Raw genomic sequence first — 13,494 nt, 5'->3', positions numbered from 1 at the left:
CTGTATCACCCCCTAGTGTCAACTGATGCATCTGCTTCTCCATGAATTCGCCTGCACTCTTGGATCTGCTGATCCTGCTGCCACAGAAGTAGCAGAGAAAAATGTGGTCCCAATCCACCTTCCCTGCTGCCTGCATCCCCTTCCTTTCTCCCTTTTAACCGACCTCTTGCCAGTCTCGCTGCGTCCCCCCAGGCCTCGTACCACAGGTTTGGTGAACCACAGCTCAGGATTCAGCAAACCTAGCACCATGGTGATTTTGCAAAACTTGAGCTTCTTACCTCCCTGTCTCCTCCTCCCCAAACCTGGGGAATCCGAGCTCTTTTTGTACCTCCTCCTAAGATGCTGCTCAGCCCCTTGGTCACATTACCTGCGCTCCCCTGCACCGCGTGCTTCTGGAGGTGGGTACCAGAACCACACACAAATTGTAAGACAGCTAAAGCAACATCTTGTTTGGCAACAAAGCAAGAGGCCTGCTCAGGGCAATTCTTTACTGGTAATTTCTCCTGGTTTCCTCCCTTTACCTGCAAAATTTGCAGCTAAGCCAGAGCTTCGTGTTGCCTACAGGTGCCGTCTCCTTGCTATTCAGATATGCTCGGATGGAAACTGCAGCTCCATGATGCCACTGACAGCTGTCAGCTCACCACCCCACAGAGAAAAAGCCTGCTCTTCCCACAGAGCACCTCTGCTCTTATAGTCCCTTAAAAACATTTTATAACAATTGTGAGGGATTAGGCTAGCTACGGAACAGGCATCTGGGTGATGTCCACGTCCTGTGTATTAGGTATTTTCTTGGCCTACATCTCTCCCCAACAGAATCCAGTCTCAAAGGGCAAATACCAGAAGAGGGAGAACACAAACCTTCCCGAACAGATTTCCTCTTCCCTGTGTGTATCATAGCACAGGCAAGGGGGAGCGTAATGAGACAAAACGAGCTTTACCTTGAGGACGAAAAGCTGCCTGTGACAGACGGCGAGGAAGGTGGCGTGGGGGAGGCTTCTTTCACAGCAGGAGACACAGAAGGCGGAGTAGAAGAAAGGACACTGGAGCTTGAGGGGGCTGCGTCATCAGAGTCACCTTGCAGAGAAGAAGCCACAGTTTGTCTGGGTTTGTCTCAGGGCCCAGCACACGCACGCTAGGATAACAGCTCAGTCTCTTTGCCCACAGATCTCTGCTGGATTTGTTCAGGCTCGATCCAGAGATCGGCTAACTCACCGGGTCCGACTGCCCCCATGCCCACACCACGCGGGTATTTGTTCTGTACTGGAGTAAGAAGCAACCTGGCTGCCTGTCCTGGAGTTCCCAGGGTTGGATTGTGTTTGATGCTGAATTTATTAGGTGACTGAGCTGCCCCCTCTGGTTTGGAGCTGGAACCTCACACAACCACAGCGGTGAACCCACCCCAGTGATGAGACACATAAAAAAGGGGTTTGCTCAGATCTGAGTGGAAGTACCCTGCATGAGGGAATTTCAGCTGGCCTGAAGCTCCTCATACAGCATCAAGAAAAAAGGCTTCTTAGGGTGAGGACGGCCACTCGGAGTTAAATGCAACAGAGAACTGAGTGTTAATAAAAGCAGTTTCACCTTACAAAACCTCGAGACACAAACAACAAATAAGCTCATTCAGCCCGTGAAATCAGCCTCCCGCAGTCTGTATGACACAAGAAAGCACCCACAAGATGCTTGTTACCTGACGTTGCAGAGGATTGTTCCACTATTCCAACCTTCACCACCTAGAAAGGGGGAACAGAACAGCACAGCTCTATGAAACACGAGTCCCATAAGTTTCAGGAGCCCTCACCTCCCAAACTAAGCCCAACCCTACACCCCCCTTGGCTCTGGCCCTGCAGAGCAGTGTAAAAGCATGCTAGGAAGCGGAGTCTTGTAAGGGCCAGGCAGGTCCCAGCTGTGTCCAGCCAAGCTGAACCAGCTCACAACCTTTCCCCGAAGTATCCAAAAAACAGCACCGACCCCAAGGAGCTGCTACAGAGTTGCACAGCTCGGACTAGCCCAGGGTAAGCCCCAGGCTGTGTCAGCTATAGGGGCTGCCTGTGACACCTGTAGGAACATCTCTTCAGCATCGCTCCGATGCACCTGCTAACACTGCTTCCACCACACAACTGCAGCCGCTTCCAGGGCTCACCATAGCTGGGGTTTGTTAGGAAACCACAAAAGGGACAAAGTACAGTCTCTAGACAGAGTTTTCAAATCTCCAAACAAGAGACGAGTCCAATCTCCAAACAAGAGAAGAGTCCAGCAAAGAATATAAAGCTCCTCACAAGGCCAGTGGGGCACAGACCAACTGTACATGAGATAAAACATCACAGGTACAGCTCAGAACAACCCCGATCACACCGTAAAACAGACACAAATGTGTTCTGGTATGAACAACCACTGGTCAGTGCAGCCAGGACAAGAATAAATGGCACACTCAGAGAGCTAACAGGAACCTGTGGAACAGGGCATGCTGCAAGCAAGCTCCCAAGAACACACTAGGCCTAGAGAGATAAAATGACCCTCGGAGATATAAAGCAGGGCCCTGTTGGGATAATCTGCATGGGCATCATTACTCCATGCACCACAGCACAGACCCTTCTTAAGGGCCTTACACCTGTATGCTGGGCTAAAGTCTGCACCATAAACATGCTGACAAGTGGGGAAGAGCTGCAGAGTGACCTCAGGTCAATAAAACTTGTTTTGGAGTGAGAAATTACCCCACTTGGCCTATCTAGCTTGAGAACAGAAGATGGCTAAGTTCAGGATGACCATGTCTAGAGCACATCTCCAGGGAGCAGATTACAGGAGCAAAGAAGATCCCATCATTAGAAGCAAAGGAGTCTGCACAGTTCCTGGAGGGGCAGGGGTGTGCTGTACACTCAGCACCAGCTGTCAGAGAGCTGTCAGACTCTGTTAGCTCCCGGCTTAGGAAAGCCATCTCAAACCACAGCTGTATGTGTGCAGCAGCTCCCCGAGAGGACGCTGACTTGGGAAAAGGAGTTTAGGATCTTAGCAGGGGCTGCAGCTCGCTTTGGTCAGTCTCAGTTCAGAGGGGAACAAGTCAGGCCCTGCAGTCCAGCATCCACTCGTGCTGTGTGAGTTAAACGTCAGGAGGATGTTTCGCAGACCGAGTAGCTGGGAACAAGAGGAGGGGAGGCAGAAGAGTCAGAGGAAGAGCGAGCAATACAGCAAATTGCCTACAGCCACCTTGATCTGCAAGCCAGAAAGGAAATCTCTGTTGGCCTTTTCCCTCCTGCTGGCTGCCTGATGATGCTCGAGCTCAGACACAAGAGGAAGACGAGGTTCAACACCTTCCCCTCCCTTCATTCAGGGAGGGGCTTGAGTCTGCTGCAGCTCCAACAAAGCCTCCATCCAGCCAACCTCCTCTCCCCTGGGGAAGGATGTGCATCCTGTTAACTCTCCTGGCACCTGGCTGATGATGCAGCCTCTCCGCCAGCCTTTGTGCCCGGCTGGTCCCTTGTGAAGCTCTGCTCTCACCTCTTCAGAGCCCAACTGAGCAGCACGGCGCTGCCCTGCTTGATTCCGGATCAAACTCTGCATGACCCAGCTGCAGGACAGAAGATTTTGAAGCCTAGAAACCAACAGAGTCCAAGGAGCATCAGGAGACACAAAACCACAGATCACTGGCTCCCTCCCCGCCTTGGCCAACAGCTCCAAGCAGGCTGCAGCTGAAGGACAGAACAGTTCATGGTCAGCTTTGTACTTGGTGAGAAGCCTGTAATTGGCCTGTAGGAGTCTCTTTGGACATATCTCATGGAGAATTACTGTGTCAGGAATATGTCAGAGGCAGGAATAAGAAGCATTTAATTTGACCCTCTCTCCCAGCCAATGTAGGAAGCCAACCCACGTCTCCAAGGCAAAATTTGGGGAGGTTGGCAGCATTACACACACAACAGACCTGTTGACTCTTCCCCTTTCAGACAACCAAATCCAGTCTGGATAAAGTGCTGTGCTGTAAGTACAACGATTGTTCAAAAGGAGCCGGACAAACACTCCCATTGCACGTGGCACTGAATTACATCGGCCCCAAAGAAAAGCTTTGCAGAGCTTAAACAGCTCCGGCAAGATGAATCCAGGAGCTTTCAAGCACTTCTGGGCTTTTCCTGCCACTGGGAAGGTGAACGGCTGTTTCCTAACAGCAGCTCTTCACCAGCAATCACAGGACACGTTCAATATCACAGCAAAACTCAGCAGCAGGGAGCAGATCAGGAAGATGTGGCTGTGCTTTAGCAGAAGACATCCTTCCTTCTGCAAACAAAGGTGTATCGGCATCACAGGAGCACCGCAGAGAGATTTGTGCTGAGTGCAAGAGTGGATAAACTCTCTGAACTCCTCAGGATCTCAGATTAGCTCTGATGCACTGACAGGGATACAAATGGGAACACACGAGGCAGCCCAACACAGAAGGCAAAACAAGACAACCAGCATGCAAGAGAGAGAAGCTACAGGAGAGCAGCACAAGCTGTGAAGAGGACATCCAGCAGCTGAAGAGCAGTCAAGGGATATATATCCTTTGGGCCACAGGTCAGTGACTGGATACCTAAAACTTAAGGAATTGAAGAGCATGATCAAATAAAGGGAAGGAATCTAGAAAAGGCAGAGTACATTGTGCACAAACACGTTCTGCACGTGGCCACACAAGCTGGGAGCACGAGGACAGGAGGAAAACCAGGGAGCACGATCTCAACATATATTACTTATATACGTCCTGCCTCTCTACATACTCACTTGTTAAAATATCTTACACACCTCCTGCCTTAGACAAACATAACCGTGGCATTGTGACCTCCCTAGAGGGACGTACCCTCCATTTCCCAGGAGCAGAGGGGATGTTAAGAGGACTGGAGACTGTTCATGACAAGCACACAGGACTGACATTGGAACACAAATCTGGCTGAACTGATACATGGGGCAACGTTCAGCACAGCGACCCTGAGGCCAGGTTTTCAGGAACACAGCCCATTCCTCTGCACGTGGCCAGCAGTGAGTGACTCCCACTAACTCGGTGCTTTGGCCTGCAGCAGAGACAGGCTGCGGGTCGGAGCACTTCAGCATCACGCTTCCTTCTCTGGAGTGAGAAGAAAGTGCTCCGGCTGCACCCCAGAAAGCAGGTGACAAGTTGGTTTGAACTCCTGTGGCTCGAGACAGCAACCAAGACACACTCACCCCGACAAAGGGAATGAACTTCTGCGAAGATTCTTCATCGGGGCTAGAGGCAAAGAGAAAAGAGTTGTTAGTAGCCCGCCTCCACGGGCACGATACTCACTTCATACGTCGCATTCCAGCATGCAGCGGGGACGGACAGTGTGCAAGCGCCAGTCCAAGGTCTCCTCTCACGGCCCCCTGCCAGCACGGGTGGGGAGGAGCACGCAGCCTGCGGCACGCCTCTGAGGGGGAAGGCCCCTCGAGGGAAGCGTCTCCCTTGTGCTCGAGACAGAAACATGCTTTAGGGGCAGCCACACGGGCTCCTGCCACGAGGAGACGGGCCTGTGGCACGACAGGGCGGGGAGCGGGGCGTTACTTACTAGTCCCTGCAGCGCTGCGCAGGCCGTCACGCCTGGGGAGGGAGTCATACCTTGCACAGCCCGGCATCGCTACAAGCAGTTACAGCCTGCCACGGGGTTACAAGCCGTGACACGTGGTTACTGGGGCAGCACTAGCACGTACGGACACACACACACATCACACACATCACGCACACGCGTGTGGATGCACGTTCCCTGCCACCGGGAGCTTGCAGCCACTGAGACAGGCCCCAGGGCGTACCGGGGGGGTCGGGACACAGCTGGAGGACAGCACACGGCTACACCAGGGCAGACAGCACGCACACGGTGCCTGAGGACAGCACGGCTTTCTGCAAGCCTCTCCTGCTCTGCTCCTGCCTCGGGATTTGGAAGATGGCGGGGTGACAACAACCGGGCCAGCCACGAAGGCCACAGCCACACCTAGCAGGAGCCAGGGAGAACCGACAACGATAGGAGGGGAGGATCCGAGCGAGGAGGAAGGCAGGCATGTGGGGCAGCACAGGGCTGCAGGAGCACAGCGCAAATATCTCACTGAAACGGGTATTTCTGCGCCCTTTGCAGCACAGAAACGCACCAAAGTTGCCATCCACCCTGTGGCTACCAGGGGCTGCACTCTAGGCCCTACGGAAGGAGTGGCACATAACTGCAGGAAACGTGACTCAGAGGTGCTTTTGCCTCCTCTCCTGCCTCGCCTCCGCTCTGCCCCGAGATCCGCAGCCAAGCCGGGGGCTTTGCTTCCTTCCTGCCTTCAGCCCCAGGCACTGCATCTTCCCTCCTTCCCCCAGAGCATAGCAAGCAGAGCCCACCGTTTGGGGTGGGAAGGCAGAAAGGCCACATCTTTCCAACCACGGCTGCAGGTCCCCTGGCAAACAGATCTCTACGGACATGAGATTTCCAGATCCTCTTCTGCAAAGGGCAAGGAGAACCGCACACAGATGTTGGAGAAACACAGACAGCAGCTCAGCTTTCTGCTCCTTTCTTCAGCTCCACGGGCCACGAAGCAGGCAGAAGAAGCAAGTCTGGGAGGGAGGGAAGCACCATCGCGGTCTCATCACCTCACAGCCGCTGGGTGGCTTTGCTCTGAGCTCTTGAAAAGCAAACCTTGCCCAATTCCAGCAGGTAGCTTGTTCCTGCTCCCCTGGGAGCTCAGACTCTCACCACAGAGAGCCGAGGGGCAGCTGTGAAATGAATATTTTGCTTCAGCCACCACTTATCGCAGCTCACAGTGATGCACAGGCTGTCCCTGAAGGAATCCATCTGGATTTCAGCTGGGCTAGGCTAGTCCTGGCACACGTCTTCTTGGGATCTCTGATCTCACATGCATGCCTCTGAAAACACAGCTTATCAGAGCAGCTGCTCTTCACGCAGACCGAAGGACAGATGAGATGACTGTGCTTGTTCTTCACTTTATCTTTTATGCTCTTTCCTATTTCTTTTCCTTTGGGATCCCAAAACATTCATCCAGAATCCTCTCACCTTGGCCAAGGCCTTCCACCACAGCCCCTTATAATGTATAGCCAGACCCTAACCCTTGTCTGTGATTTTTCAACAGCATCACTAATGGTTCTTCTCCATTTCTGAGGAATATAAAAAAAAAAAGAGATCTGTGCAGAGAGGCTAGAAAGAAACTCTTCTTTATCTGGAATGGGTTTTGTCTAATTATTGGTACTGATTGGGCAAAATCCATCCACCTGAGATCAATCCTTCAAAAGGTAACTGTCCAGAAATAAACTCACATACTCCCTCCCCACCAGAAGAAATTAATTCAGATTGAACAAAGACATGCAGGCAGATTTAGATGCTTTAAGACTCTTAGAAACAACAAGCCAAATCACCAGGAGTCACCCACCTGGCAAAGGGAAGGAATAATCCCTCACTTCTGGGACCAAGTACAAAACAAGCCACAAAGCACACAAAGGTTACAGTGAGGGAAACTGAATAATCGTTTCCTCCACTCATGCCCGCCGTTGGCCTTTTCACAAGATCTCATTCCAATTTAAGCAACCCAGAGCAGATTCATACACAGCCACACAACTGTGATTTCCTAGCAGGAGGGTCTCAGATATTTGCTTTATCCCAAGCGAGTCCTGCAGGGGATCAACAGGTGAGGAGTGACTTTCCCACGGCAGGACTCGCAGCCCTGTGTGCAAGTTCAGGCCAGGCACCACCACCAACCCTCCAAGGTTTGTCTCTGGTACGAAGCATCCTTCCCACGGAGGAGCTGCTGCTCTCTGCTGCCTACCGCTGCCCCTGTCCCCCCCAAGTCTCCAGTGGAAGCTCCCGTTCCCACAGCGGGCCGGCCATGCTCAACAGGACGTCCAGGGTATTTCCTGAGCCTTGACTCTGGACTTCCACACTGCTGCACCAGGTGAAGGGCACATGTAAATCCCTGTTTCCTTTGGCTTCATGAGATTCACGCAGCAACAAGGCGGATGATGTGGGCACTGCTGAGCCAGAGGAGGGACCGGGTCCGTCTTCACAAGCTGCATTCACATTCAGGAGCTGCTGCAAGGTGGGTTTTAGCAGCAGCACTCAGAGAAAGGACCTGGACTCCTTGCCCTGCGGGCAGAAACCAGCATTACCCCTGCTCCCTGTTGCCCAGGAACCTGGCTCACCTTCCAACCCACAGCACTTCCTTGAGTTTCAAGAGTCGGTTTAAGTTCTCCTTACAACACCAGGTTTTAATAAACACGTCACGAAGTAGGAACTAACCCAGCCCTCGCCCTGACAAGCGAGCAGCGCTTTCTTTTCCAACAGCCAAGCTGCTCCCAGGTTCATGCAAGGGCTATCCAGAAGCCACATGGCATGGGCTGTGCTGGACGCCAAATTACAGTGGGTGACAGCAGCCCAGGTACACAGAACTCATCAGCAATCCAGCGAGCACCTTCTGGCAGTGTCAGATCTCAAATACCACGGTGCTTTGTTCAAGAAAGCCAAGCAGAGAGAAGCAGACCTCTGCCAGCACAGCCTCAGCTCCCCAGGTGCTGCCTTGCCAATTCAGTAACCACCAGCCCTCCCAGTGCTCAGGGACAAGGTCGGTCACCCAGTGCAATGCAGACAGGTTGACATGACAAGCATTTCCTTCCTCAACACCTTTCCCCTCTCCCAGCCTCCCCAGTTTCAGGTAAGGCCAGCAGATGCTGCAAAAGAACAGGACAAAGCTTTTGCTCCATGTGCAGCCCGTCACAGGCAGTGCATGCGCCAGCCTCTCGGCATGACAGACAGAACAAGGGGACGGGAGGGACAGCAGAGGTCAGTCAGAACAGGGACAGCTAGCGATAAAGTTAGGAAGCGGCTCATCACACACAGCTACGTCCTACAGGCTGGCTAGCTGGCTTCGCTCTCCTTGGACCTTGGGCTTGTTTAACAGAGCAAATGCTAGGATCCTGGGAGGTTTGTCTTGCAATTAAATTAAGGTAGGTCGTGCTGCTGGTTCTACCTGGCCCATTGCCTTGGAAGGTGGCCTCAGAGAAGCCATTCCCCTCTGGCCTTGAGGGAGAACCCCAACTGGCACAACCCCAAACCCAGGGGCCCGAGGCATGCCCTGAGCCAGCGAGTGCCACCTAGAGCACTCCAGGTCCAGCGGGGATGGGGAATGAAAAACCTTTGCTCAGTCCTAATCCTTCTGGAGCTATGCTGCACCCTCTGATGGCTATGACCAAGCAGCAAGGATTAACTAGCAAGTAGGGAAGATAAAAACCTACCTTTCTCAGTGAGTTACTGCTCAAAGCTATTTCCTTAATAAGCCCTGCACTCCACTCAGTGTATGCCCTGGCAACCCGTCTGTGTGACCCAAAGGCAGAGCGGTTATTTTAATGATGCATTCTGCCAGCAAATGCCATCGTTTCAAAGCAGCGAGCAGAATTTAACCTGAAGCACAAACTGAGCATCCCAGACCTGCACGAACTGTTAAACAAGGCACAAAAGACCAGCTCATGGGTGGAAGAGAGACAGGAGATGGGAGAGGGAACCTAAAAGGAACTGATACCTTAGAGTAAAATCAAAATGAAAGCTCTTTTTCCTTTTCAGAAAGCAACCAAAGAAAAAGATAAAGATGTTATTATACTTACAACAAAGTGAGGAATTCATAGATAGTGCTAACGGAAACAATCTCTGTGTTCTTTTTTCACAGTACTGACAATGACAGATCGCTGTATTTCCAAAGAAAGCCACGTGAAGAGAGAACTGTCCATCCCTCCCTGGGACAGCTTGTTCCTCTAGCTCACCCTGCAGTTTACCCATGTGGTACTTGGCTAAATGTGGAAGCTGTTCCAAAGTGGCCACAGATACTAAAAGACTGTAGGCTATGCCACAGGTCTGATTCAGTCTCAGTGATCTCTTCCAAGCTATCTCCTGCAAGGTTGGAACTTGCAGCATGATCTGAACCATCTCAGCAGTGGCAAACATCTCACTGCAAGGTCCACAAGGTCTAAAATCCAAATGGATGAGACCAGCTTGGAAAAGAGGTCATGCGCACAGCTGAGAGGGGTGTGTGTGTTGCTGAAGTAGATTTCAGGTGGTTTTTTTTCAACAAAATACACTAGTTGGTCTTTCTAGATACTCAAAATGATTAACTGTGCATCAATGACAAAAATGAACCTGTAACTGAATGGAGAAAGCACTGGAGATTTATGCAGAACCCAGCAACTGAAGGGAATAGAGAAAAAACAGCCCTCAGAAGGGGTTAATGCTCCACTAGGGGTGACTGACCTTTGTATTTGTAACTGTGGTAAGTCGTCACACCAAAAAGAACAACAAAAAAAGACTGAAGCTAACAGCTTTGAGCTCCCCGTGGCTCTCCAAACTTCACTTTTATCAGGTTAACATTACAGAAATTCACCAACACGCAAAGAGAATGTATTGTCTTTAATGGACCAGTCAATCGAGAATATTTTCATTAGGAGAGCATAATAAATGGGCTAAACTTCACTAAATCATTTCTGCAAAGTAATGCAGAACAGACAGAGGATCGGAAAAGCAATTCCAACCAGCAATAAATATTTCCAAGAAGAGGGAAAAAAGTGACTCTGCCCCCTCCTTAAATCCTTCCCGGTTTGTAAGCAAATGAGGCACCAGTGATGGTTGTTAACAGACGAGCTGTTAATAGACCAGCTGTATCTAAAAGATCAGATACAACCTGGGATGGGTAATCATTAATGGTTAAAACCATCCATGCCCCACAGAAAATTGCTGGTCCTGAATAGAGAAAAATCACATGTGGGTATTAATCCTGCTCTGAAAAGTTATTGGGATCTGTGTGATTTAGAGTTTCTCATTCTCCACTGTACCTCAGAAACAATCTCTCTCTCTCCTGCAGTGTTAAATTACTCTTCTTCACAGACAACGGCTGTATGAGGCTCTACATACTTCTGAATCTTGTTTTCAGACCCCAGTTCCTTGACAGGCTGTTTATCCCTTAAGAGCAGCTGAAATAAAACTTGGTCAATGTCAGCTCTCCCAAGTAGGGGTGCCGGTAGCCTGCAACTGCCCATTAACAAGGACTTTGTCTCCCCTGTGTGAAGATCTGCTATTTACTCTCCAAAAAGAAAGGCTTTCAGTTCTCTTGATACTAGTGCAAAAAGGCCAAATTGCATAGAAGATACTTTGGGGAGGGCACACCACAGCCCACAACCTTACTTCCCCAAACCTCGCAGGTCTCTAAAGAAACCACAGTGCTTAATGACCCACACTGCTGCAGGTTCACTGTTATCTAAGGGCAACACATTGAGGCTCCCATGGTATTTGCAGTTTGGAGTGACTTTAAAGCTGCTGGCACACAAGACGAGTAAAGCACTTCAACATGATGGCCATTCTGGAAAGCGAGCGTTTTGTTAGTAACATACCTTTTCTGCTTGTACGTCAGCATTGCTTCAGCAATGGGCAACTGGTGTGCACAGTTTGCCCCTGCTATATACTGGGTTATTCTGGAGACAACATCAGGTGCCTCTGGAACTGCAACAGAAGAGAAGAAAATCAACAAAGCGACTTCTCAGAACATCACCAGCACTGCCCTCCATTTGCTCAGCCAAGCAGCTGATGGTACCCAGCCAGCTTCATCTCAACTGCATCTTCCAAGGGAAGCTGACTGTGAAGGTGTCTAAGCAAAAGCAAACAACCTCCAGGAGTACCAAATAAAAACATTAGGAAGGCAGACCAGATACACAGGCATGTGGCACAGCACTATTTATTGAAGTGTTACGGTGAAACTTGTTAAAATACTTTTATCTGAAAATGTGTAGCTGCTTATTAGACTTTTTTCCATCCTGACTGTATATCTGCTGAAGTAGGTGCCTAGTTACCTCTCCCAGGCCTTTGGGTAGTTGCTGTGCTCACAGCAGCATTTGCGTTACCTGATTTCCTACTGAACTCATGGCCTTGCTGAGCCCATTGGAAAGACTGAGAGGCATGCAAGGATGGGAGAGCACAAAGATCATTTTTGTGTAGCAGCAAGCGTGCCCAAAGTCTGTGAGAGTGCATGTGACTCCAGTTGACAGGAAGGCATTTCCTAAATGCCTTCCGTTTCCTTTTGTTTCAGAAAAAGCATCTCAACTGTGAAATCAAGGGAATGCAAGTTACCCTCACCAGGCACTTCCATGGTTTAATGAACATTTTCACCCAGAGTTTCTTGCAATTTCTTGATCAGAGAGCAATGAAAAGCTATCATTGTTTGCCAGATTGTCTTATGCCATCACAGGGTTTCTGTATGGCTATTTATATATATATATAAATATATATAAATATATAAATATACATATAGATGCATATATATATATATATCCTATATTCATCTCTATATATAAATATGGAGAATCGACAAGGCCTGGATGGCACAAAAATGATGATGCATTTTCCTCATAGCACACAGGCAAGTAAAAAAGGGCTGCAGCATACAATCTACAAAGAACAAACAAGGCTCTTGAGCTGGATCTCTACAGTAATGAAGTATCCCTAAAAGGCAGACACAAAAGCCAAATCTGTACTGACATTTGTCTCCATTTTCAAGGAATTTGAAGAAAACTGTTCTGTGCATCTCTTCTTCCATGAGCTCATAATCAAGGAAAAATGTTTGGGTGGCTCTAGTCCAGCCCCCTGCTCCAAGTAGGGCTAACTACCTCCAGAACAGGCTGCCTAGGGTCTTGTCCTTACAAGTTCCCCTCTGCTGGAAAAGGCTCTGAACACTCCCTTGCAAAGATGCTCGTTCCTCCTCTCACAGCTAGAGGACTTCCATGAGCATCTGTTCCCTAAGGAGCCTCAGGCACCCTCTACAACTCCAACAGGAGAACCACACTTCAACCCTTCCACCCATGCAAGCGTTCCAAAGGCCATGATGTTTTTTCCTGCTAGTGAAATTCCCCTGGGGGATATGCCACCACGAGAGGATCGCTCCTCGTTCCAGTTTCAACCCTTCATGTAGCCCTAAATGAAGGACGAAAATCCTCCTTTTGCCTGTTTCTCTCCATTCTCGAAGGAACAGAAGGAAAAACTGTAAGCATTAATATTTTAAGCAAATCAGTACTCTAACAAACAGCAAGGCTTTATCCTGGCCTAGAACAGATTCAGATCAGAACAGGAACTTGTTGATCTGACCTAGGGCAGCTCTCACATGTTACAAGCACTGGTGAAGAACAAAATTCTTTTTTAATGAGAAAGATCCTGCCAGCGGATTTCAGAAATGCCAAGGTCATTCCCCCGTGCAACTAACAGAAGTTAATCCTCCCAAAGTTTACAGTTTTTGGAATCTTTTGGGCTGGACGATTTCTGAAGGGTCACAGAAAGCAATGTACTGAACGTGGTGGTTTGTGAGAGCTCCTCACCAAAGAACAAAGCTGAGAGCTAGGTAAAAACAGAGTGACTCAGAGGCAGCTAGCGTCCTGGAGCCAACAGCTGTTTGCAAACCACCAAGCGGAGGACATACAAAGGTCAGCATCTGAAAAGGGAATGTGGTGGAGTTAGG

At 49.9% G+C, this 13,494-nt stretch overlaps 1 protein-coding gene across 7 annotated transcripts in view; it reads right to left on the bottom strand.

Annotated features, from left to right (window-relative positions):
- Positions 1-13,494, bottom strand: part of PACS2 (phosphofurin acidic cluster sorting protein 2) — a 66,669-nt gene that overhangs the window by 7,005 nt on the left and 46,170 nt on the right. For all 7 annotated transcript variants that reach the window (XM_068690848.1, XM_068690841.1, XM_068690844.1 and 4 more), the window contains 4 exons: positions 11,384-11,492; positions 5,182-5,224; positions 1,688-1,730; positions 939-1,074 (listed from right to left, as the gene is read on the bottom strand). In XM_068690848.1, the coding sequence (XP_068546949.1) occupies positions 939-1,074; positions 1,688-1,730; positions 5,182-5,224; positions 11,384-11,492 (331 nt within the window). The remainder of the gene's footprint in view (positions 1-938; positions 1,075-1,687; positions 1,731-5,181; positions 5,225-11,383; positions 11,493-13,494) is intronic.

This window comes from Anas acuta, chromosome 8, assembly GCF_963932015.1.
Source record: "Anas acuta chromosome 8, bAnaAcu1.1, whole genome shotgun sequence".
Lineage (NCBI taxonomy): Eukaryota > Metazoa > Chordata > Aves > Anseriformes > Anatidae > Anas > Anas acuta.
Note: the sequence above shows the minus strand (reverse complement) of the source record. Positions and strands in the feature narration are given on the sequence as shown.